We start from the raw sequence: 27,063 nt of genomic DNA on the forward strand, positions 1-27,063 counted from the left end.
TCATTTCAGTCGGTCTGGAAAACAAGTTGGAAGCAGTTTGTGGACGAAGAGCAGACAGTAGTTCACCAGAGTTGGAAGTTTTTATTTCAACAAATTGACTGCGAGGCTGAAAGTTTCACTATGAAACTAGTAATGTCATGCAACTAAGGCCAGAATTCAAGCAGGGACGTAGTAGTTATACAGTAGGGGTCTTAATTAAATCACCTGGCTACTGAACGGCATACAAAACAGCCCTTTACTGACCTCTGGGACACGTCTGAGTTCCCTTCTTCTGAAGAAGGCTGTGGTAGAAAGCTTCGAGCCAATAAGTTAAATTTGGAGGACTTAACACAATATTTACAGTATTTGAAGACGTACAGTTACTAAGTAAAGTGCTGATTCTCATGACATCGCTTAATTAAAGTTTGTGCCGGTGTAAATCAAACGGCTTAACTCGTATGACCTTCTGGCACTGTGAATGCTGGTGTTTGAGCATGAACTACCGTTTAGTTATCCCGTCTATCCTGGGAGCTGGAGCCTATACCTCCCTCCAACACTAGCTCTGGCTTCTTCCCACCAGTGCGATTACCTTCCGCATCCAAAGAGCCAGTTTTTGTAGCCAGGAGTCGTTCCTTGTCCTGCTGGCCACCAGACAGATCAACACATAAACGAACTCTGTGCAGCAACTACGCAGACAAATGCCAAAAAAACAGCACAAATTAGAAGTTCATTTGCATTTATTTTCATAATAAACAATGTAATTATAAACATTTCATTCAATTACACTAAGCATGATAAATATGAAGTAAAAATATTTTTTCTTTTTTTTTTTTAAATCTACAAGTTTAAAGGACAGAATGAATTCACATCTGCTTTCGTGTCTTAATTTAACTGCTTTTAGCCGATGCCGTGTGATATGTTCCTCTGATCAACTCTTTAAGTTACAAAATGAAACCTCATACCAATAACTCATGTTACATCATTTCCCATTTACAGACAAAAACAAAAATAATGTACATTTACATACATCATCAGTACAGTTCAACATCAAGTTACATTTCTCAAATGTGCAAGATTAAGCAAATGTATACTGTAGTCAAATAAAAACAAGATTTCCTTAAATAAATGTTCAAGTTTAACTGAAGCACAGGCTGCTGGTTTTGACAGAGGTTCACATCTACGATACCTTCTGCACGGGGACGTCGTCTAACACGGGGGAAGTGCAGCTGTTCAGCAGGTCGGCTGTGACTAAATCTTGAAGGTGTTTGAAGAACCCGACAGTAACTGTATATCCTACAGTTTCAAAGTGTTTATAGCTGTACATGGAAAACCCTGGAGGGAAAGCATATCTTGGACTATAACCGTTTGCATTATGCTTCTTTACAGAAACTGATCAGGACAAACACGCACGCACAGCCACAGAGAGAGAGAGAGGACGTATGGCCTGCAAATGATAAGATGAAATGCTCACAAAATGCAACTGGACGAGGGGTCCGTATTGAGGGAAGTGACGCGTGAACAGGTTAATTAAGTTTGACACAAAGAAAGAAAGAAAAAAAAGAAAAAGGCAGACAACTCTGTTCATGACACGGATGAAAGCAGCAGTGTGTGTTTGTTTTGTTCTCGTGTTGTTGTGACGTCCCTGCACTTTACTGAAGAAATGCCGCCACGTTCGCCAGAACTCAAAATTTCAACTGATTAACGAAATTCATTGCACATCTGTTTACAAACAGCTCACCAACATTTCTTCATTCTTGACATTTAAAAATAAAAATCTCCCACTTTTTTTTTTTTTTACACAATCTCACTAAACGTGTGATTTTGAACTTTGTAGTGTCAGGAAGCCGTCTTTTACAGCATCACAGGCACTGTGACTCAGTAGTCAAAAACCCCATCCCCAGCAACTTCCGGCACATTTCAGAGCATCAAATGAAGCTTTACAAAATGAACAACTTGTCTTTAGTTTTTCCTCACAACTGTATTTCACGTCTCTGTAAGGATTAATATGTCAATCCTCGTCTAATACCAAACATTCTCACTGGGGTGTCTCAAAAAATATGAAACTACTTACTGTAAATGTTCCTTTCAAAACATAAAGAAAGGAACACTCAGTGTGTCACCTCTGCAGATGAGTTTTTTTTTTTTTTAGTTCAGGTCAATTTAAACCCTTCTTATTCAAATGCTGTACAGAAGGATACCACACAGCTTCTAGCCAATTAGGAGATTGTGACATAAAAACACCCGACGAGAGGTCACGAAAAAAACTAAATCATTCTTCCAAAAAAAAGAGGCAACCACTGAAATAATCGCACAACATGAAAGAGCAAAACTAACAAAGTCAGAGGAAAAAGCTTGGATCTTCAGTTCCAGGTCTGCTGAAATCAAAGAGCGTATTCGTATTTGGCTGTAGTGACGAGTTTTGCCAGCCCAGTGTGATGAATTCAGAGCATAAAAAAAAAAAGAAGTATTTTTTCTTTTTTTGGTGAAAGTCCTGGAAAATGAGTGCACTTGGACACGCAACGAAAAGAAGCAGCCAAACACCTGGAATGCGCATGATAAGTCTGTAAAGCAAACATTTAGAAACTCGTTTTTTTTTTCCTCCCTCCAGGTGGAATTGCACTGAATTTAAATCACACGTTGATGTAGCTGGAGAGGTGATGAGGCTCGAGACGGGCGCTGGACCGCGTCCCGTCTTATCTGCTGAAAGTCGTGGTTCTCGTGGGCGTCTCTGTAGGAAAAGAGCAGTTCTGCCTGAGAGAAGCGTTCCGCGGGTTTGTGGGGCAAACCGCGTCATGTGTCCTTGTTCAGCCGTTCCCCGTTCTTAAAAAGTGCGAGTTTAGCTTCATTTTTCCAATCGTGTGATGATAATGTATCACACTAGTCCTTTTCGCCATCTTCACTGCTTCCTGGGGTGAACAAGAGAGGATGACGAGAGTTTAAACATGAGCTCAACTGATTACTCTAACATGACTATTTCATGTAATTGTACGGACCAATGAGCTCGGTACATGAAAGAGATGCTCACAGTAGCAAGAGAAGAGAACTAGAATACTGAAAATCATACATATATATATATACACACACACACACACACACACACACACATACATATATATAAAAAAAAGTAATTTCAACAATATCTTAATACATTTGCACCAAGGAAAGTATATGATGAGATGAAGACTGCAATAAAAATCTAACTATTTTTAAAGGAATAGTTTGACATTTTGGGAAATACACTGATTTGCATTTGAGTGTAGCATTGAGACCGGAACAAGCTCAACCAGCACGTCTACCAGTTAACTAATAAACACCTTATATCACGTTAATTACATTTGTGAAAAAGAAGAGAAAAAATAACATGAAAGTGAATAAGACCAAAATGTGCAACTATTCTTTTCAGCCCGTGTAAAGGCCCACACAGGTTTGGTGTGACTGCATGCTTAACTTGCCTCCTTGTTCGATGTCGGAGTCGGTGAGATGCGTGAGGGAAAAGCTAGCGATGCTGGCAGGGGAGATGGAGAAACGGGAGTAGTTTGAGGAGCCGGACCAGCTGGGCTCCAGCACGCGCCCCCCTGCTGCAGGCGGCGAAGACGAAAAGCGAGATGCTGCCGATGAGGACATCGTCTTTGATACGGCGTCTTTATCCGTCTTGGGCAGGAAGCCGGGCGAGAAATCATCATCCCACTCAAAACCACCACCTGCAGGGATGTCACGAACGAGTCAGGGCATGTCATGGCAAAGACAATCTGCAGGCGCTGCACACATTTAGGGTTTTTGTCATTACCTTCTTCATCGGTGGAGCTTTCGGAGTTGGTGAAGCGGTTCAGGTAGCTGGCAGTGGACACCGGGCTGCTGAACTCTGGAGCCTGATTGCGTGAGCCTGAGGAGTGGTCACCCAGTTCCTTGGTGGGGGTCTCCTACATCAGAATGAGTTGGATGTTAATTAGAATGTCGTATTTGTTACACCTATAACAGCTCTGGCAATGAACAACATAGACGATACAGTACCTGGTCAAACAGGTAGACGGTGACATCGTCGAAGAACGACACGGCTCTTCTGGAGTGATCTGCATCGCAACTCTCAGGAAACGGGGACGACGAGGCATGGACGTTGAGCGAGGTGGCTTTCAACAAGCTCTTCAGGTTCTTTGCACGACTGTCGTCCGAGACGATGAGTGGCACCGGATGCACCGTGTCATCCTCGCTCTCTGAACTGGAGCTGTGCAGCTGGTACCCGCGGACGTCGTCGTCCGAGTCGTCGCTGTTCTCGTCCTCCTCGTCCGCATCCATGCCGTCCTCCTGTCCGTCCCGCCTCCCCAGGAAACGCCCCTCCATGTCCGGCTCTCTTATTTTTATGTCAGTCGCGTAGGTCCTGGTTAGCTTAGCATGACCCGAGCTCTCCGGCACCGGCTTTGAAGGGGCAACAAAGGGAAGTTGTGGAAGGAGTTGAGTTGAGGTTTCTAGATCTTCTGGTTGATCAGGAGATGTGACATCCTTGTTCACATCTTCATCTTCACTGTTGGGAGACTCTGCCGCCTCCGTCTCGCATTTCACTGCAATATCTGAATCTGCCTCCGGTAATGTTCCCCCAACACGAGGCGCTTCCTCGTCGGTCTGTGCCTCGGCAGCGACAGAAGATTCTTGCTGAGAAAATAAAGAATGGACATCCCTCTCCACGTTGACCTCCAGTGCTGGACCTCCAGCAGCCGCGCTGATCGCCTCGGTAGAGTTACTCAGACACGTGACTTCACCAGAACCTGCAGCAACCGTTTCTTCAGACTTCTTCTCGGGTTCTGATTCGTTGTCTGAGAAATAGGCGGAGTCTCTGTAGTTACTGCCCATGAACGGCTCCTCGGCAGGAGCTACGTGATCTGGTTGCTGGTCCTCGCCGGGATCCTCACTGTGAGTATCCAGCACTCCCTCTACTTCAGAGATGATGATTTCTGGTGGAACCAGATTAGTGGCAGCTGTGAGCTCCTCAGTCTCCTCCTCCTCCTCCTCTTCTTCTTCTTCGGCAACACTCAAGCCGTTTTTGACAGGGGAATGGTCTTTAACATTCGGCTGAGAGTTCCACTCGGGAGACTCCAGGTTCTCCGTCTCATACCCGCTGTCAGATATTTTGTACGGAGGCTGGAGTTTGTGTTGGGCTATTTGAGCATTCAGCTCGTCTCCTTGTTCACCCAGCCTGTGGATGTCAAGAGAGTCTAAAGAGTCCGGTGTCTCGGCTGAATTGTCTATAGTTGGTAGAGTGGTGGACATGCTGTCTTCCAGTAAACTGTCCTGGCTGATCTGGTCCAAAGACGGGCCGGAGACCAACAGAGAAGATCTGACTATAGGGCGCCCATCAGAGTCCATAAAGGACTCTTCGTGGTCAGATAGAGTGGATTCCAGATCTGCATCCTCGATTAGCTCACTCAACAGATCGTTACTTGTGAGGTCTTCGCTGTGTCCGTTGTCTGAGGGAAATGCTTGGACTTGCATGTTTTCAGGCATTGTACTTCCTATGGGCTGAACATTATTCTTTGAGGTTCCAAGGTCTTCTTCAAGGCTGAGAATTTTGGCATCTGTGCACAATGAGTCTGTAGTGGCACTTTCAGAGATTGCAGTGGTGTGGCCATCAGTTTGACTGACGATGACTTCAAACCTCTCCGAGGTAGAATCAAAACCAGAGTCTGCACCTCTGTGAGAGGACTGCAGCAGACCGAGGTCTTCTGTGGAAGAACTATTTCTAGCTGGCAGCTGGTTGCTTGTGTTATCGTCTGTGACCACTGTAATGAAAGGCATCAGTGTTTTATTTTCTATCAGAGACGGAGATAACTCCCCCAAGCTGTAACTCGGAGAGTCTAAAAGTTCCTGTCTCGAGGATGTGCTACATGTTGCAGGTTTTAAATAATTGTCCGCTGAGAATAAGCTGCCTAAATTCTCCATGTTGTCCCAAGAACTCATTCTGAACCGTTCCTCTGGTTCGTGGGCTCGACCGGGGAGAAGAAAATTATCCTGTAGACTCGAGAAACTCGGTCCGTCTTTCATCAGGCTGTGTTCTTTGAGAAACATAAAGTTGTCGGCTAGTTTTTCAGCATTCAGAAGCCTCTTCTCATCTGTGTTCTGCCCTTCCGCTTCCACAGAATCCGCCAGGGGAGGGGCTTCTGAACAATCCCCTAAAAAAGAATCCCCATTGCTTACATCTAAATCTACCTCCTGGACGGCTGAAGGTGCACCTGCAAGGAAAGGGTTCCCGTTGCGCTCTGGAAGCTCCATAAAACTCCGTCTCCAGGAAGGAGTGTCCTCTTGCTTGGACCCCCCGTCAGTGAAAATGTTGGTGTGGTACGGACTGTCATTTTCAAGAGACGACCAGACATGGCTGTCTGGTAAATAGGAATCCTTGGAGTCAATACTTTGGTGGAAAAAATCAGCATCCGTACTAGACTCATCCAGACGGACATCTTGGAGAACAACAAAGTCTTGCCGGCCTGAACTGAAGTCCACGTCTTGCCCTCTATTCCCATCTTCCCCAACAGTGCTCTCCCCTTGTTCTTCTAGTTGTATGAAATATTCATTTCCATTCGACGGCTTTTGTGCATCAAACACTGGTACAATTCCAGGAATTCCTGAAGGAGTGTGACCACTTCTTGTGCCCGCTGCTCTGGCAACTGGATCAGGGAAATGGGCCTGGATGTCTTCACTGGAAACAGGAAAGAACATGCTGTGATAGTTCAATGTGGTGTCCATGCCCGAACGCCCATGGTTGCCATCATAGTGGTCGTGCTTGGCTGCCTCCCAAACGTACTCAAAGCTGAGACCTTTGCTCGTTTCTGTAACCGTAAGAACTTCGTCGATCTCTTGCCGCAGGGCATCGTCGGCGAACTGTTCCAAGATCGGGTAAGAGGAGTGGCTGACAGTGGTCTGCCGCGCGGAAGGGTTCGGCTTGAGAGCATCCCAGCGTTGGTCAAAGTCTTCTTCTATGTCCTTCTGGCCTTGCATGCGTAGGTAGATAAGCAAACGGTGGACTTCCTCTGCTGTAGCCCGCTTGTCTGGAGACAGCCAGCAGAACTGCAGGACCTCATGCCTGCAGCAACAAGGAGATCAGACAAGATACATTTTAAATGGCCAAATAATGTTGAATCCTGCTTTAGGTAAACCACAGTCACTATATATTTGTATGTAATTTGTGCCAATAGACCGATTCCAAAAACTCACCATCTGTCGGAATAAGGGAGATCCAGCTGTGGCTTAAAGAGTTTGACTTGTTGATCCTTGATCACATGAGTGAGAACCTCCCGGTCAGACAGATGTGGGTACGGCTGGGTAGCGTTCTCAAAGAGCTCCCACAATGTGACTCCCAAGGCCCTACGGGACAATTGAGGACAAAATGACTGTTGGAACTTACCGCGGGACAAAAGTTATCTTGTGCACTTCGAATTCAGCAAAAGTAATAGCAAGAGCCAAATTTAAACAAAGGCAACTTGGGAAACATTTTGAATCTCAACAATTCTGGCTCTTGTGACTAAAACTACCTTATGTAGCTCTGCATGTTTTGACCGGAAAGCATTTGGGCAATGAGTCGTGAAGTGCGGGAGCGGCTGAAAAGAGTGAGCAGTGTGGGGTGATGCTTAGTCGGTGTCATGTCTTCTGGAAATGATCCAGATTGTTTGGTAGTTACAAGCCCTTGTATTTTTGCAGGAAGGGCTCGTCTTTCACAGCAATCAGCCAGAGGTGTACTGCAGAGCAGTTTTACGGCTAATTCCAAATATACTAAATGTCATGTATACTTATGAGGTGTAAAAAAAAAAAGGCCTCGAGTGTCAGTGAAGAGCTGCGGTGTGGTGCCTACCACACATTGCTGGGCTTGGTCTGCTCCATAGTAATCACACCTCCATGGCGCTCGCCCACCAGCTCAGGAGCCAACCAGCGAAGAGGTGCAAACACATCATCCTCTGTGATGACGTAATCCTCCTATAGTAACATCGTAAAAAAAAAAAATCAAATCAGTCACACACGATGTTTGCTTCTTTTACAAAGTGGACCGATCTAGATTACACAGTAAATAATTGTGCAAACACCACCGCTCATTAAGTAGCACTCTGCAACAGGAGCCATTTATTCGCTCTCCCTCTGCCACTCTTCTTTCTTTACAGAAATAGACTCGCCGGGTGACCTTATCTTCAAGTATTAAATTCAGACGGCCAAACTGACGGATCAGCAGTATTTAAGGAATGCAGCAGACAGAAATGCCTCGGGACATAACAGCATGTCCGGTTACATGACAACCATCTTCAGTGAGCCATGCGAGTGACCAAACACCTGCACAGCCTGCAATAAAAAATAAGATTTATTTTCTGTGAGGTCATCTGGAGCTGGCTGCACAACAAATAAACAGACTTCACACATAGGCAACTGCAGTTCACCAGCTGCACTAAGTGGAGACGTTAGTGAAGTTTCTGATCCACTGTAAGAGGAACTATGTTGTTGATTTGGGTAAATTACAGCTTTTATGGGGCAAAAAACACACAGCTTTGAACTACTGAACTCTCATTAACATGTGCCTCGTGGAAGACTTTAAGGACATTTAGCCGGCCACATTTTCTGATTACAACAGCACCTATGCTAACTTTTTAAGATCAAAAATTCATCCAAGTATAGAGATATTCCAATTAATTGGACTATTATGTGTATTGGACCACTTTTATTAGAAGGGGATTGATAAGTGGTCTCACAATTCACCCATCAGGAAAAAGAAGATGATAAATAAGGTAAAACAAACAGAAATGTTTTCACTGCTGGATCCATCATGGATGCCCAGTGTCCCCCACACATTAAATAAGCCAGCGTGAGTTTCTCTCCAACTACACAAACACTCCAGACGCTTCTACTGTGCATCATCGGGCTGCTGGTGGTGGCAGGAGGCATTGTGGGCTGTGTTGACCTGCTACAAGCAAAGAGACCTAACACAAGTTTACATTTGGATCATTCCTCTCCATGTGTCAGAGTATCAATAAAGCCTCCAATGTGTGCAAATGTGTCAGAACATCAGATTTTGAGGAGCTCCTCCTTGATGTTTTCACTGAGTTTGTGTGACCACAAAAGAAACGCAATCAAGCTTTCTGCCAGCAATTTGAGTTTTAAAGGTTAAGTTATTACAAAGCTCTGTCAGACTGGCTAACTCCGCCCACATCCTCCTACTACTCCCACCTCCTGCCGACCGAAAATCTGGAGTAACCGCCACTGGACGATATGAACAGACGATTGCCCAACCCTATCGGATCATGTAAAGCATCGTGTGTCACCAGCCCTCGCCGTTATAAAATATGCATTTCCATACAGCAATTAACTAAATCTTTATCCTGAAAATACCTGAAATTTAAGTTTTTGCTTACTTTGTATCTGTAGGGTCCAATGCCGTAGTCTCCCACTTTGACTGTCAGATCTCCTGTCAAGTAGCAGTTCCTCAGAGCCAAATCACTGCGAGAGCAGAGAGAACGACAACATTAGATACTCACACAAATCCACAATCGCAGATTATGAAGTGCGCAGGCAGCAGTGTGAAAAGAATCGTATCAACGAGGAACCCACCGTCTCCTCTTAACCATAAAAGGCTCAGATTACCGCACAAGTATCAGGGCAAAAGAGTCTGGCAAGGATCACAGGAGACTTTGGCAACTACATGAAATTCTTGTCCTGTCATTGCCTCTGCTCTTCACCTTGCAACCAGGCTCATACAGGAGGCTATTCCTGACTCGTGCGTACAGCAGCAAGATACAGTTTCTAGAGGGAAACAGAAACGTTTTGTGAAGCTGCCAGGAGAGGGCGTACGGAGCGTGCGGGTCTCTCTCTCTCTCTCTGCACATTAAGCAGATATATGGCAGTTCAGTCGCACTTTCAGAGGCAGGCTTTGGTTTCCCCTTCAGCCCCGCCGGCATTGCCTGTGCACAAGTTCCGAGTCCCTTTGACTCGCTTCGCGACAAACACTGCTGACACCAGTGTTCTTGCGTGTGGTCTTGCGCGTGTGTGTGTGTATAGCCCAGCGACTGTCACACCGACTGAAACCTCTGTAAGCTAAATGGAGATTTATTTTAAACTCTCCGGTGCTCCTCTGTGGGCTTCGGAGCAGACATACAGTAATCAAACGGGTCCAACTTCTTCGCCCTACAAGGCCGATACGCGAGCCTTGAAAAAGAAAAGCAAACATTGGCAGTACTTTGTACTGAAAATATATGTCGAGTGCCTTAAAAGGAAAACCTTTCACACTTTCTGAATGAGAATATATCAAGAGGTTTTGCTCTTTTGTAGCACCATTCTCACCCATGCATGATGCTGAGGTCTCAGCTCTGGATATCGGCCCACACAGCACTGACGGTTCTGTGTCTGTGGAGCAGCACCATCAATCACCTCTCACTCAGTTCTGCCAGCGTGTGCCGGCTGCACTAATAATTCAGCTAGTGTAACCTTTTAATTCATAAAAAGTGCCACAGAAATATTTTTACGATTACAGATTAAATTTGTCCACATGGGGGGGGGGGGGGGGGGGGAGCTAGTTGAGCTCCCCTTTGAGTTGTAACAAGGATTAAAACACAACACCCAATATGAGGCTATCCTTTTACACGCAAAGAGCAGAATCATCATATCCCTCTGGCTGCGGACAGCTGACACTGTGGCAATGCATGGGAGCTGTGTTATTGGAACCCTCCGGGCTTATTCGGAGCATACAAAATAGAGCTGATGAGCGGCGCGTCATATGTAACCCCGAGCCACACGCACCCCCCCTCTGTGCCCGGCTGGCTACGCACAGCCAGCCAGCACTCGCTGGGGGTGAAAATGAAAATGAAATGCAGCCTCTCTGCTGTACACTCCTTTTTTGGAGAACACTGGTACTCCTGACACCGGTTGGACAGAAAGCACTTAAAGAGAACTAACAGTTGACCAACGTCTTAATAATCTTAATTTATGAGGTTTGTGTCTCGTGACATTACGTATCCAGTTATGTTCCTATTTGTGCTGGGCAACGATTCAAATATTTAATCGCAATTAATCGCATGGATTTTTTGCGATTACCGGCAATCGCATTGTTATGACAAAGTAGTGTATTGTGCACTTTTATTTTAAAAGTACTGCTATATGAACAAAAGGGCAATACCATTGGGTTCACGAGATGCAGGTAGCATGTTTCATACTTAATGTGAATATAATTCATACTTTGTTGGCATCTTATTCTGAAAACCGGATGTTGTCTCACGTTAATCTTTCCGCTAACTTTCAAAGTCCTTCGCTCGCTCCCGATCTGCGCCGTTTAAATGAGTTTACCGTGAATATCAGCATATAGGTGCACTAACATGTAAGTGTCTGCTGAGTTGACCACGGAGATCTGAGTGTCTGCTGACTTTACCGCAGCAATGTCCAGTAGTCTCTAGGGTGCAGCTTCTCTCTTTATTTTCTTTCCACATCTCAAAAGGCTCAAGGACATACACGCACACGTGCACACACACACACACACGTTCACACACACACACACAGACACGGCTGCTTGCTGGCTTTTATCCCACTGTTCTTGTCATCCTCTTGTTATGTATATGTATTGTCTGCTTTCTCTCAATAAAACGATAAAATAATTTTCGGCGTTAATTAATGAATGAAACAAAAGCAGTCCAAATGATAGAGACAAAGGTCAGAAAATATTAAACATTATCACATATGCTTTCTTTTTAAAAATACATACAAGTAAGAGAGTAACGAACTACTGATCTAATAAACTGAACTATGGCAGAAAAGCACAAAATACTCGGTTGTGACAAACACTGTGCTCAGCTTAGTAAGTCTTGAACCCGGGAGCTGGTATAAGTGCTATGTTTTCTGGTGAGGTCAGCAGAAGTGCCGGGTCTGCGTGCGTGATTGGTAGGAAGTTGGTCGAAACAAAGATGGAGACATCAGAGAAAGAACTCAGATAAAACATGTTGTTGACACAGTTTTCCTTTGGGGACATAATTTGAAGTTGAAAAAAGTAATAAATCGCAATATATGTTATCACAATACTCAGAATATCGCAGTATCATGAAAGTATCGCGATAATATCGTATCCCAAGTATCGCGATAATATCGTATCCCAAGTATCGCGATAATATCGTATCGCGAGATCTCTGGCGATTCCCACCCCTACCTGTGCAGGAAGTTGTGTTTGTGAAGGTGAGTGACACCAGCGGCGATCTCACAGGCCATCCTCTGCAGCTGCAGCAACTCAGCATTTCTGAACATCCAGTCCTGCTGAGACAGGTAGCCCCGCAAATCCCCCTGCAAACACAAACAGCTGTATTAGGTTACCAAAATCTAACAAACATTCAGTAAATCCAGAGGAATCGTATTTGTATTATTGCAACAGGAGGAATTAGACAAGCAGGTGTTGGTTAAATGCATTGCTCAGAGACGGCCACACGGGGGCAGTAGACTCCTGTTTCTGTCTCCTCAGCACTTCTCACTGCGGATGTGGGAGAGGACCAAATAAGGGTAACGCTGTTTAATGGACCTCTATCCTGGGGTCACAGAGACTTATGAATAAAAAGAGTTCAGCTCGGGTCAGAGAAATAAACGGTGCTTGTGTCCGTTTGGGTGTCGGAGCCCCCCGTGAGTGGAGGAGAGCGAACAACGCTCACCGGTGCGAGTGATCATAGTGCGAGTGATCATAGTGCCGTCAGAATATAATAAAGGGGATCAGGAACAAGGAGTTCCCCTCGGTCCGATGTAATGGTTGAGAAGCTACAGTACTCCACTATAATGTGTATAAAGACAAAGAGCAGACCGAATACACTTTCCCCCGAGGAACCAGCTACTGAGAACACACTGCGCGCGCGCGCACACGCACTGGAGTCACGGAATACGTGGGGCGCTTTTGTTGAAAACTGTCAAAAATCACATGCAGGTTTGTGTTTGAGTGTTCTTTTCCCTGCAGCTTAAGTTAGATGAGTCGTCTTACGTAAGCGGCATGGTTTACTTCGACCACATTTACCCCTGCGTGCACACAGACGCGTACACACACACACACACACACACAGCTCTGAGAAGCAGTCGTCACAGAAGAGCTATATCCGATGTATGGCAAGTGATACCCTCTGTATTCGTGACGGCTGCTCAGCAGGTGATCAGGTCCGGGTTTCAGGCCGTGAATGAAACAACGTTTACTGTGAAAGGCCAAAAAAATTAGGCCTCGTGTCTGACCCGGGAATAAACAAGAATGTATTAAGTTCCAAATGAACAGATCCGTGTCTGGCTCAGCCATCACATGATCAAGTTATGTAAAAAAAAGAAAAAGAATCAAGTTATTTAAGTCCTCCATGCTACTAGAGGAGATTAAAGCGGGCTGTATTATGATTACTGTTACTCACTAAGTGCAATAAATGACTCCTTTACTCAACTACTACTCAATACTTTGTATTAAAAATAATTACATACATTACTATATTACCTTCCAATTAAAAACTACGTCATTAGTTACATTACTCGTATTACTTTAGCTAGAAAGGTGCGCATGGAAACTCACACTCGCAGCCGGTGCAGTTACTGAGTAACGCGTTACCGCCCAACACCGCTGTGAAATAGAGCAAGTGGACCATTGATGGGTTCTGTGTAACCAACAGTCCTTGTTAAACGAATTTTAAAGAATGAGTTACCACCAACAGTTTGACAAGGTGAAATATAACACTCAATCCGCCCGTAGTCAGTGATGTATAACTTACTAAAGGCCATGACAGTGATAAGATAAAGAGCACTGCCATTACATCGGGAGGATTGTTGCTTTAACAACCGGAATAAATGGAAGAGATCAACAGCTTTGGAAAGCCAGGAGTCAGCTGGCTCATGACCGAGACCCTGAACCAGAGACGGGTCTGCCCGACGAGGGGATCCGTGCATTAGAGGCCGTCACTCACTCGGCGGTATGTGACAGTCTAATGGAACATGAACTGTTTATATTGAAAGAAAGGAATCACGTATTGTGCCAGACACAATCCCACTTGGATGAAGTCCTAAAAACTCTTAATCCAGCCGGGGATAACGAGTACAGACATCACTCAGTTGTGCTCCCCTCACACATCATCACCTTCAACAAACGGGACCTGGTCTCAACACAAAACCTTCCCGAATGACTCGCACACACACACCTGTGATAAGTCACAAACGTCACTGGAGCTGGCTGGGAGAGACCACAGTGCTGGAACAGCAGCCAGGCCTGGGCAGCCGGACAATACCCAACAAAGTTATGCAACGCCTGGCAAGACAAACTAGAGCATGCTGGGGGGGGGGGGGGGGGGGGGGGCCTAAACAGCAGCAACGCATTTCCTTTTTTTTTTTCCTGCGAACAAATAAAATGTGACTGCCACTTTAAAGAACAAGGAAAACAATTACTAGTTGCAACTCTATTCTGCAGCTTTAATGCTCCCTTACTACAGATCTGCATGAATACAGATGACACACACACACACACACACACACACACACACTAGCAATTATGACAGACTAGAAGTAACATGCAGGGACTATTTAAGTGGAGAGAATGTCGACTCCCTGCTAAGGTATGCTTCGAGGCTGCACTCCGATGGATTAGGCTACGTCACACAGTTTAAGGCGTTTCTAATACTTTTGCTCTTCTTTTTACGAACAAGAGAACACAGAATTAGAAACACCTTTCAATATATTGTTATCCAAAACGGCAAACTACAGCCTCAACCTCTCTCTGACTGACTAGTATTTATTACAGCTTGTATTGCATTCAAATCTGCAGCGTTTCTAATTTCTCGGTTATTTAATAACATAAATATTTTAGAGTCCATGGTGCAAGAAGCTACGGTACTTCCCGTCGTTAAAGTTTGTGCTGTTAATAAATCAAACAGACACCCGGTGGTGTATATTTTTAGGTGACTTCTTGCGTTTTGTCGCTTGGCACCCCCGGAGGTTTCTTTAGGAACAGCTTAGTTTACTTTAGACCGAACTCAACCAGTCTCCCAAAAATGCACAAACACAGCAACTGGTGGAGGCGACGCCGGAGGAGCGTAAATGGAGCCCGGCGCTTTACTGGATGTGAGAATGTGAGAAGTCCCAGGCTTAGACTGGCTGTGTGGTGGGAGTGGGAGGAGGAGGGTGTTCCCAGCAGTCAGGCTCACAATCGGCAGAGAGAAAAAGATGAATCAGATACGTTAAGATGAACAGAGGGGCTACACAGAGGGGCCGCTCAGCTACGCGTGCTTGTTGGATGGTGTTTTTAAAAAAGGGGTCCTGCCCCATGAATGTGTGAGCTTAACATGAGATCATTCTCAAATATGTCAATTAATGAAGCCTTCTAAGCTTAGTGAGCAGTAAACCTCTTAATTCCTTGACACTAGTGCACAAACATTGCATGTTAAATGGAGAAAAAAATAAGATTACACACCGCAGATGTACTTCATTCAATGAATATATTTTGAGTTGAGTCATACACAGTCAGTTATACATTTTTGTATATTAAAAAAAAGGGCATTGATGGTGTATTTTGTGCTTTTAAATAACATTTAGAAGAGCGTGTGGTCACTCACCATTTCACAGTACTCAAAGACAAGTAGGAAGGGAATGGCCTCAACACACTGTCCCAGGCATTGGAGGATGTTTGGGTGCTGCAGCACTCTGTAGACAAAATGACACAAAGCCTGTTGATGCTGATCAGCAATTCAATAAGCTTTGAAAGAACACCTTAAAATACTGTCGGTAAAATTGGAGGAGATTAGGTCTGATGCAATGTGTAAGAGGATGTGAATCTCTTTTGAGTGTTGCACAAAGCAGAACATTCGAGGACGCCATCTTGGGCTTTGAGAAACACTAATTGATATTTTTCACCAGTTTCTGACATTTTACAGACGAAACTACTTGTCGATTAATTAAGAAAATAATCTTTCTATTAATTGACGATGAAAATATCTATTTGTTGCAGCCCTACACGTGTTAAATATATTGATTTGAGATCACCTAATTATAAACAATAACAGCCTTGAGTTAGAATCTGTCTACCTGTATGGATCTCCCTGCTGCAGGAAGTCATTCTGCTCCGTAGCACTTGCATTAGCTTTCAACTCCTTCACCACCACCCTGGCTCCTCCTGGATCAGTGTAGATCTCACTGAGAAGGACCTGTTAGCACATGAAGACACTTCAGGATGAACAAGACACAGAGAAAAGAGCCATGGAGCATTTATGCCTCTACGTACAACAAGTTACAAAGAGGCAAATGTTGAAAAAGGCAACAGATGATATTTGAATGAGACAGCTTTCCCGTGCTTGTATAAAGATTAATTTTCAATATATGCTGCATACAAATGTATAGTGGGTTTCATGGAAAAATCAAGAAAAATTGCAAAAAAAAACCAACACCAAAAAACACAATTTAATGTTTTCTGTTTTTATTTTTTTAATCGTTTGGGACTGTGCTAAACTTGTACATTAATGAAAGCAGTCTCACCTGGCCAAACCAACCGTTGCCAATCTCTTGGATATAACTGAGATTGTGACGCGCTACCTGGAAGCCTGTGGACCCCTCTGAGAAAACAACCACAACACAATGTTAATTAAGACTCTGCTAATTAACCAGTTTCATCTGGAGTTCTGGAAAAGTTACATTTGTTGTCCTTAATTTCAGTTATTTAAAAAAAAAGAAGAATGTCATCCAAAAACCTAGCCATTAAAACTGTGTCTGCGAGTGTGCACGTGTCTGACCTGTGGTACGGGCAGGGGGCTGGAGGTGCGGGGGTCCCGGCAGGGCCACAGGGGACACGGCGAGGGTGTACACCTCGGCGGGGGACTGCATAGAAGGTGTGTCCTCTGCCGGGGGAGTGAAGTCAATCTCATTGTCAAAGTGGTCCTCAAACTCCTACATCAACAGAAATCAAGAGTGGATTCAAAAACAGGCTCGACATGAGACGCCAACACAGAACTGCAAGGCATTCATTTCACAACAGAGCATCAATTCACAGACACTGTCCATTACAATGGGTGCCCGCTCTGCGTATTCATTAGGTTTGGCCTGCGTGGAGGAGCAGGTGGAGCCGTGTCCGCCGTCTGACTACCTGCCCGCCAGGACTCTCACCTTGAAGTTGATCTCCCGCTCCTTGCAGCAGGTCACACAGTTCACGAGCAACACCGCCAAGGCCAGAAGAGCCGTCAGCGATACCACCAGGGACAGGGAGAGCGAGGCGGGCAGCGTGGCCCCCGTGCTTCCACCTGAAATGATGAAAAAGCAAGACAGAAACTCAGCTGAATTATTCACACTCACAGCTGTGCTTCATTTCGGAATTAATGAAGAAGAAAATGACAGTTGGCACAAAGCAAACCCAAGCGTAAAAAATGTCTAAATCCACCCACAAGAAAGGTTCATTTAAGCTCGACCACAAAAATGAAATGCAACTTCTAGAGCGCATTGCTCCCTTTCACCATCAACTAACACTGTGTGAGACAAAATCAATTACGAGTGTGTAAAAGTGTCAAAACAGTGCATTTTTTAATCGTGTACAATTTCTGCAAATATGACAATTGTGACTCTTCCGGCCGGACAACCCAACCTCCGCCCCTCATCAGCCCCTCGGAGAGACAGTTGTGGCTGATGAGCAGCTGATGGTGCAGCAGCGGTGACAGCTAGTGTTAAGTCTGTGCCGGTGGAGATGCTGCTGGCCCAGCAGAAGTCAGGGCTGAAGTCAGCCCCCCCCCCCACTACCACTGTGCTGCTCAGCTGCTGCTCTCACACTACACCGATGCTGACCACCAACGTTCACACATGAGGCTTTCCAATTTAGTGCAAACCGACATCTTTGGTCTGCTTCACACGCGAAACGCATTAACTATTGAAAGGCCCAAAGTATTCTAACCCCTGTGACTAACATGGATAATATGCCGTTAACAGGAAACAATAGTGGGCTCCAGTGGACAGCGAAAACTAATTTATACCAGATGTTGATGATGTCCCACCTCGTCTTCTCGTATCAAAATGTCACTGCTCATTTGAGTCACTTTGGTCTGTCAGAAAACGTTCAAGTCAATCCCTCCCACTTGGTGCTTACATGTATTGTGTGTGTGCGCTGAAAGACGAGTGAGATTTTGTGTCCCCACTCTTCCTCCTGTGTTTATTCTGTCTCCCACTGGTTGTAGCTTGTCAGGTACATCCTGTCTGCTAGAGGGAGAATCAACACCTACCGAGCCTCCTTCAGATTCCTGGCAGACAAAGGCGGGTGCTGAATACATCCAGACTACAAAACCTGCTTCTAGTTTGGTTTTACGTCAGCGCATGAAGGAGAGAAACAGCAGACTTGAGAGTATGACTGTAATACAAGAAGGAAGCCCTTTGGAACTAATGAGATACCAGATACAGGCCAATGTGTCGACACTTAAATTATATTTTTTTCCCAAAATATATAAACTGTGCTTCTCCAGATGGGATCAATCTGAAGAATCCTTGCATTATAGTGTAGGTGATGTATGCGAATCTTCACCAAATGATGGTCCGGTCCTGGAATGTTGAAGGAAATCTTATTTTCTGACATCCCCAAATCTGTAGCTTATCCCACGGTAAGCGTGTCATCATTAATCTGTATTTATATTCATAGAGGAGTTGACCAGTGACCATGCCATTATTAAAAGGTGACAGAGTGGGAACATCGGCCAAACCTCAGCACCAAAGGTCTCAGGCAGAATCAAAATGAAATAATCTGGCAGCCTTCCCCCCCTCTCATAAATAAATCATTGCTGAACTTGGAGACGAGATGAGCAGCAATCGCTTCATCTCCCTGAGGAGCAGTAGATATGATCCAACGTGTCAGCCGTGATTGAGATTTATTTCATGTCTACCAGACTACGCCGAGCTATTGCCGACAAAAATAGAAAAGGAGTGCTCAACCTCTTAACTTGTGCTCAAAACAGGATCACATTACAAATCTAGATCATGGTCAAAGACGTCACATGTCACCTCACCTTTAGGAAACGTAAAGGCAGATGTCCTGTGACGCCAGTTGTAAAATGTTTAAATACACGCAACACTGATATTTTACCCATTTCTAAATAATGGATGCTTCCTCAGGATCACATCCACAAATCTCTTCTCTATGCTGAAGATAGAGAAACAGTGTGAGCGTTGAAATATTGATGAGAAGAGGAATTAAAGATGAAATGGCTCCGTCATCAGGACACAGGCTTAGCTCTAAATGGAGAGGTGTACTTACAAGTGTTAAATGAACGTGTTCCCCATCTTGTACCTTATCTTCGACATGAGGAGGCTCTTGTTAAGTTGTATATGGGCTGCTGACGGTTGTACTGCATTCCTCTGAGCTACAGTTGTAAGAGGAAGGCACAGGTGGAGAACTGCTAGCTGACGCTGCCCAAACCACTGAAATCTGCTGAGCGTGCATGAATCCAAACCACAGACTGCACAACGTTTTACAACAAACGACACATCAACAACACAAGAAGAGGCAAATACATGCAGGGAGCAATAAGAAGAAACAAAGTCACAACAGGTGAACAAAGGCCAAAGACACTACGGCCCCTTCTTCATCTCTATTTTGGACAGCTGTTAGTTGAAACTGGTGGGTTACAGAGCCACACATGCTCTACATCAAACCAACGTAAACATTTCTAACATGAAACGATGTCTACTGCATGCATGCATGACTGTACTGTTGCCATGTCACGCAACAGAGAGGGAAACCCCTGACTGGGGTCTTCCACTATGCCATGAAGAAGAAGGATTGAAAAGACTTTTCCTCCCCAAAACTTAAAAGATATCTTCCAAAACCACACATCCATCAGATCAAGCTATTATTAAACTCATACCATGTAGTCTCAGACCATCCTTTTGTGAACTGCACATTTCATGATTCTAGACTGGCGAGATTTTCCAACATTATGAGTCCAAGAGAGAACCAATGATGAACAGAAAATGTACAGCCCTGTTTAAATCCGATCCAAAATAAGTTACGCTGCCTATTTTTCACAAACCACGACCTCCATCTAGAATTATAGCAAACAACGCGGGCATCACTCACTGGCAGGAAGCAATCATTCAGAGAGAATTCCAATTGGCTTAAAATAAAGCTTAACTTCACAACAATCCTGTGAGAAATATTGGCTGGAATTGCAGGCAGCTTCTTTTTTTTTTCCCCCGTCTGTTTCAGCCGAGCAGCGGGGTTGCAGGCAGTGCACGACACCCGGAGAGGCTGCAGCAGCAGTCAGAGAGAAGAAAAACAACACAGTAGCCGGGTCACGGCAGCGCTACATGGGATCAGTTCTCCTCGGTTAGGCCTTATCTGAGTCATGGGTTCATATTATGTCTTGGCAGGCCCCGCCAAATGTCTCAACTGGTGTTGTTTTTGGGACCAATACGGCAGGGAGCTGCCAGGTCTCATTTCAGTTCCACTGCATATTTCAGGAGCAAAAAGCAGGAGCTGACCCATTTTTTTTTTTGCAAATTTCACCCACAAGTGGATGTCTGAACTTTCCGTGTATGTACAGGATGAGGGATGTTTGGGTTCTACTAGGAATTGTCTGGCTGCTATGACAAGAAGCACTACGTCGCATTGATCAAATGCACTAGTGGCTGGCCGTCGAAGGAATCCATATTGGATAAGCTTGTGTTCTGTCATTTTCAGTTATAAAATAGTAATATTTCCACTGTTAAAACCATAAAATCATCCCTTCACAGACTGGTCCACATTGCGTAGAAGCAGCATCCCTTACAGACGGGGGTGGTTATCACTGAATCACTGATGAAGTGGAAGGTTACTGCCAAAGCGTCCACCTTGACTAACAGACCGGACGGGCCTCCATCACACGGCTGTTACTACAGTTGAAACATTGACACTTCTGTTAAAGCTTAACTCTCTACCTTTACTCATGTGTGATGTGTGTAAACACAGCACACACCACTTGAAGACCAGCTTTGCAAGAGACTTTCCAGTTATTGTCCTTATAAGTGGGATCTCACCCACGCGTTATCTAAATCTAAATGTTTAACTGCATCACATCAGGACACACTGGAAAATAAAGATTGAGGGAGTGGGGCAAAGAACAGGTTGTAATAAAAGCATAAAAGACATGTGCATGTAATTGCAACATAACCTTTCCTGCAAGCTGTAACATAATTAGCAAACAACGCTGTTGCTAATCATTGACTGGAGCTGATAAGACTGGAATGTGTTCTGGTTACACATTACCAACACCTGACTATAGCATATTCACATCTGCATCCATTCATTTCTCACGAGGACGCACGTTGACTGACTGAGCATCTTGCTTTGACAAGCTGAAAAAAGAGTGAAATGCTGAAACCAGTACCGTGTCTCTCAGTGAATGTATGGCATCCGCAACAAGCGATCATTTTAGTGGTTTGATTCATCTACTTTATTTACTGTACCATTTCTCGGGGAATCAAAGTTCCTAATTTAGTCTGGAAAACCGTGACAATATGTTTAAAAGCAACCAATTCAAAATCTGGGAACCAAATCAGTTCTAATATCTGATGTGTTGTAACCAAATGTTTGCGTATAAATCAAAATTGTCATGAATTCGTTTTTTGTTGGTCAATTACATCAATTACAAAACCGCAAATAAATTGCTTTATAAATTTAATTTCCTGCTGGTCTCTGAATCAACATACGACATGTTTTATCACACTGGCATATTAAACTTATGGCAAACCTTTTTTTCTTCCACGAGTACACTTTGATTCATCCAATAACAATAAAGTGTTGACACCCGTGGCCGTGACACAACCTGTGATGAGGAAACAGTGTTTCCATGCTGGTAGGCCAACATTCAGTCTATTGTCCCATAAACTTGGTTTAAATACCAATCACTGGACCAACCCTCACTGACAGATTAACATGTCTGAACCTGCACTTACAATAGCCTGTACTATATTAACTAGTGTACTAGTTTGAGTTAAATATCAATCTGAAATAAACTAGACGAGGTTAGGTATTTTCTGAGTTCTGGTTGAGGAAAACTGTAAAGTTAACTGTCAAAATTAAAAGTCGTGACGATGACATGCTGTTACTTAACATTATAAGCATTATTCAAATGTGCACCAGTTCATATAGACAGAATGAATTGCCATCCTGCTAGCTGTGTTGTCAAATAAACAATAGTAGTTAGTACAGGTGGATTGAAACAGTCTCCAGTGGTTAACAGGAAATGCAGCCAAATTGTTGTGTTGTTAGCTTTTAGCTGCTGATTAGCAGCCACAACTCAACAGAAACACTTGCTAGCTCAGCAGCTAGATAGACAGGAGTTGTAGTGAGTGAACAAACGATCGGTTAGCTGTGTATCAGCTTACAGTCAGCTGTCTCACCTGATGTGCGAGGGTATTGAAGAGGGGCACCTTCAGACAGCCAACACACCGACAGGAGGATCCCACCGGCCAGCAACACAACACATCCATAGCGGCTCCTCATCCTCCTAGCTTAAATGTTAGCGAGTGGGAACCGTCGTCCGAAACAATAAATGTCTGTTTTGATGCTAACCAGTTATTAATCATTGATAGCCAGTTTAACGTCAGTGTAGGCTACATAAACGAGCATATTTCCTGTCTGTTTGACGTTAGCTACTTACTGTTAGACCAGCTAACTAGCCTCAGCTAGCATGTCAACGCTAACAGTTTCAGCTGACGACAGCAAACACCGCTACGACATGTTCCGTTGTCCATGGAGACAAAACGAGCCATCAACTTTCACGACGTGTCATATTTGATGTTTGTACCCTTATGTTATTTAAATGAACACAGCTAAAGGAAATGAACCGATAGCCCTGACTATCAAGAAGCGGCTACCTTCCAAATCGCCATGTTCCTGTACGACGTCACATCACGAAATGAGGCGTAAAAACCTCAAATAATTGACAAGCAATCAAGCCAATCACAGCGAAGAATACCTTCGGGTTAAACACACGGAGCCAATCAGCTTCGAGCTTTATTATCAGGCATGTAAATCCAGTGTATCAGAGCTGAAGAGAGCGTTATACATAGTCACTTGCCAACCATGTGAGGCACGCAATAATGATTTGGAAAGATGACTTGTCTACAATATATGTTTATTTTTAGATGTATGGCCAACCATAAACTGCCCAGCAGCATTTAATAGGTGGTCAGGGTAATCTGGCTGCTGCACCGAGGCTGGTTTAAGCACAATAAACTATTTATTGAGGATTTTTTAAATTTTCTTTTTTGTGTTTTGATATGAATGTTGATGGCTGTAGGATTTACCGGGAGACATTATGAACTAATCCTCAATTTTGGTTTCAATAGCTACAAATATAGGAATGCTCTTGAAAATTCAACTTGTTATTTATCCCAGTTAAAGACCATTCCTCGATATCTATATTGTTTTCCTGACATAATGCTATTTTAATTACTTTCAAGCCATAGCACATGATAATTGATTATTTTATGAGGTGTAATAAAACCTTTATGAAGAATATATCACCAAATTGAATTATTGTAATACTCTTCATGTTTGTTAACAAGACAAACCCAAATATTTCCCTTTTGTTATTTATAGCCAAGACTTATAATAGGACAGCATCATGTTCTTCTGTTCACACAGTGTCTTTGTTACATTGTTTTAAATTACCATACACATTTAATACTAAAATGAAATTCACATAGCTGATTGATAATTATCACATTCATCTCATGAAAGATTTTGCTTTTCCTGAGTAAACGTGCTTCCGTATTTTATATTGTTATTCCTTATTAATATTAATAGAAACAATAGTATAAGCAGTAGTTGTAGCAATATCAGTAAAAGCAGTCGATAGTTGTAAGATGAATATTATATGAAGAAATTCCACTGGTTAAAATACATTCATATTTGTGATTATCAGAGTGTCATTGTTTTTTACATGTGCCTGCAAGTTTGCACAACAATATGAGTGAGAAAATCATCTGCTCTGATTAACTGATGAAGGAGGAGGAGGAGGCATTCTGTGGCGTGGGGGGAATCTCCCTGGGTTTGAGGACAGATACGTCAGGTTGCTTCTTACGCTCCGGATCACGAAGCTGCAAAAGAGTGTTGGCGGCAAGCAGAGCAAGAGGAGCAGAGATCTGCGCATCATCGGCTCAGAGAGTGCAAACCTCACCTTAAGCACAGTGAGTATCAAGCTTTTTGCAAATGCATGTGCTCGGCAATGGTTCTGTGATGATAACTAGCAGTTCTGTGTGATTTTGTGCCTTGACGCATCCTCAATCCTTCTGCTTCAAAATAATGGGGAATAAAAAAAGGACCTTTTTGTTTGCTCCTTCAAGTTGCAACTACTTTCTCTTTTATTTTGTAAGCTCGGGTCATCAAGCCATTCTCATGTGATTTAAATCATGTCATATGATGTTTCTCTCTCTGATTGAAATCTTTTGTTCAGTTGTTTATGACTTACTGTCAAAATAGCACAGCCCTACTGATAAAAGGTATAACTTAGCACCTTAGTTTTTGACAGTGCTGATGTGTCTGAAGACTATAGAGGAACGATTGTGCTTCATCTATCCACACATTTTTATCTGACAGAGACGGTTATATAACAGCAGAAAACACCTGCACCAGTTGTATTTACTGTCACTGTGCATTTCCCCCGTACGTGTGTGTTAGCACCCCTCAGGCAGCTACAGAGGACCATGGCATTTGCAGGGCTACTGAGCGACGAGGACATCAGGGCTGCGATCCAGGCTTGTCAAGGTGAGTCAGACAGCAGGCACGCTCGCACGCAGGGAGACACACACATTAACACAAGTTAGTGAATATAAATCCACACACATATTGCAGAGAGAGAGCGAGAGAGACAGACATTGTGAAACCCATGCAGTCCCACTAGGGATACCATGTACGCGTTGTTCACAGCGGGGACAGGGAGCCTGCAGGTAACCAGGCAGCCATGTGGCAGGAGAGCAGTCATCACCCAGATACCAAAGTGTTTTTACGCAGAGCATTCACACACAGAGACCCAAATCACACAAGATATACAGCCCTCACTTCCCCAAAGCACTTCATCAGTAATCTATAGTGATTGTGTTTGCATGACAAGGCAGACGCAGCACAACCCCTCAGATGAAAACTAAATGTCAGTGCTTATATGCCCTTTATTCAGGAGAACCCCCCTGTTAGCAATGATTCAGGCAAAAAAACGTGCAAGCTGTGTCTACTTTCTGTGAATGTATGTATGGAGGTCGTATTTCTATGATTTATTTCAAGAAGTGATGGAAAACTAAAATATTTTATGAAAGTGGGCATATCAGACAAATTATCTTCAAGATATTGATCTTTTTCTTTTACCATTTCCTGTCCTTTGTTTTAAGATGAATATTCTTAAATCTTATAATCTCGCATGCTGTGGCTGCAAGTCTTATTCAGCGAACAGTTGTGATGTACTTGAGGGTAAGAATTTCCTCTCTGAACAGCTTGGTACAAAAAAGGGATTTTAACATTTACAGTAGGTTTGCATTGGGCCCATGGGCAATATTCAGTGTGCTTTCAGTGTTTCAATGGCGTCATGACAGAGCCTATAATGGTGTAAGACAGTGATGTGCTACAGGGTGTATATTGGTAAATGTCATCGGTGGAAGAATGAAAGTCATCTGAGCGAATGAGTACATGCGACATCTCTATTCAGTTCCTCACCATTCTTGCTTTCTTGTCATTCTGTGATTGACCTCTCACTCCCACATCTGTCTGCCTCTCTTTTTTGCTCACTTCTTCTCTCTCCTATGCCGATGCAGCTCCAGGCACATTCGACTTCAAGTCGTTCTTTGCTCAAGTGGGACTGGCCAGCTCATCCGAGGCGGATAGAAACAAAGTATTTGCGGTCCTGGACCAAGACAAGAGCGGATACATTGAGGAGGAGGAGCTCAAGTAAGGATAGCATGTGTCTGTGTGTGGTTTACAGGCTAGACCGAGGATACAAGATGAGCGCGTGAGTGTGTTTGTGCATGTGTAGCCATCGTGATGGCCCACAGGCAGAGGTCACTGTATGAATGAATTCAGTAATAAATGAGGGGGGAGGGCTGGTGAGTGAGTGATGGGGAGGGGAATTGCTCAGAAAGGCCTGCAGGGTAAGAAAATGGCATCAGAAAAGATACATTCAATGATGACATAAGCCTGAACTTTTCTCTCATCTTTTTTGCGCACCCATCAGGCTGTTCCTTCAGAATTTCTCTCCGGGGGCGAGAGAGCTGACTGTGGCTGAGACCAAGGCTCTGATGGCTGCAGGTGATAAGGATGGAGACGGCAAGATTGGGATGGAAGGTGGGTTCATGTAAAACATCTGAAAAAAGCTGCAGATGAAAAAAAGGAGCCGTTTGTGGAGGGGAGCTGTCCGTTACTTAGTGCTGAAATTGCAGTCTATAAAGCACATACAAAAACAGGATCAAATTGTACACCAAATTATGTGTTGATTGTTTAGCTATAACCATACTATTGTTTTACATTGACTTGTGTGGAGAGCACTGTTGTGCTTAATAGGGATATCTGACTGAATTTATTTTTCTCCCCCGCAGAGTTCTGTGATATCCTGAAATAAAGAGCATGAACATCTTTGACCACGGCTGTTTTTCCCAATTTTAAGTGAACGGTTTTCGTGTGGAAATCCTGATTTTCCAGATTGATTGATGCAAAGACCAGAAACCTGGGATATTATCAATGCCTGCTGCTCTCCCTGTTTATGTGTTACAATAAAGATGTTTGGTGGACAGACGGCTAAAGCTGGATATTATAGTGTGTGTGTGTGTGTGTTTAATCAATCAGGTACCTGGAATGGGTTAATACATGCATTCAGAGGTTTGAATCAACGTATATTCATGTAAAGTCCCTGCATCACTTAAGGTGACTGTGACCGACAAGTTGATTTTTACATTACATTACAGTCATTTAGCAGACGCTTTTATCCAAAGCGACTTACAATTCAGATTCTATCACATTTCTACACTGTAGGAACAGCTACGGGAGCAATTTTGGGGTTAAGTGTCTTGCGCAAGGACACATCGACATGCGACTAGCAGAGCCAGAGCCGGGGTTTGAACCGCCAACCCTCTAACTCAGCGGTTCCCAAATTTTTTAGG

General features: G+C 43.9%; 2 protein-coding genes across 2 annotated transcripts; one reads left to right on the plus strand and one right to left on the minus strand.

Moving 5' to 3' along the window:
* Window positions 1-704: 704 nt before the first annotated feature.
* lmtk2 (lemur tyrosine kinase 2) lies at window positions 705-22,731 on the minus strand. Its single transcript, XM_079281995.1, has 14 exons — window positions 22,318-22,731; window positions 17,071-17,204; window positions 16,701-16,854; window positions 16,447-16,523; window positions 16,000-16,118; window positions 15,531-15,618; window positions 12,131-12,261; window positions 9,357-9,441; window positions 7,814-7,935; window positions 7,180-7,329; window positions 3,991-7,048; window positions 3,767-3,899; window positions 3,432-3,680; window positions 705-2,885 (listed from the first exon to the last, which is right to left on the minus strand). Exons 1-14 carry the CDS (start codon window positions 22,418-22,420, stop codon window positions 2,857-2,859), a joined length of 4,632 nt encoding a protein of 1,543 aa, XP_079138121.1. The 5' UTR covers window positions 22,421-22,731; the 3' UTR covers window positions 705-2,856.
* A 1,893-nt stretch (window positions 22,732-24,624) lies between these two features.
* On the plus strand, window positions 24,625-26,525 carry LOC306787051 (parvalbumin beta-like; the record flags this gene model as incomplete). Its single annotated transcript, XM_079282056.1, has 4 exons — window positions 24,625-24,688; window positions 25,726-25,858; window positions 26,142-26,251; window positions 26,503-26,525. The coding sequence occupies exons 1-4, from the start codon at window positions 24,628-24,630 to the stop codon at window positions 26,523-26,525; spliced, it is 327 nt and encodes a 108-aa protein (XP_079138182.1). The 5' UTR covers window positions 24,625-24,627.
* Window positions 26,526-27,063: the final 538 nt, after the last annotated feature.

Source organism: Melanostigma gelatinosum, assembly GCF_949748355.1.
Source record: "Melanostigma gelatinosum genome assembly, chromosome: 13".
Classification (NCBI taxonomy): domain Eukaryota; kingdom Metazoa; phylum Chordata; class Actinopteri; order Perciformes; family Zoarcidae; genus Melanostigma; species Melanostigma gelatinosum.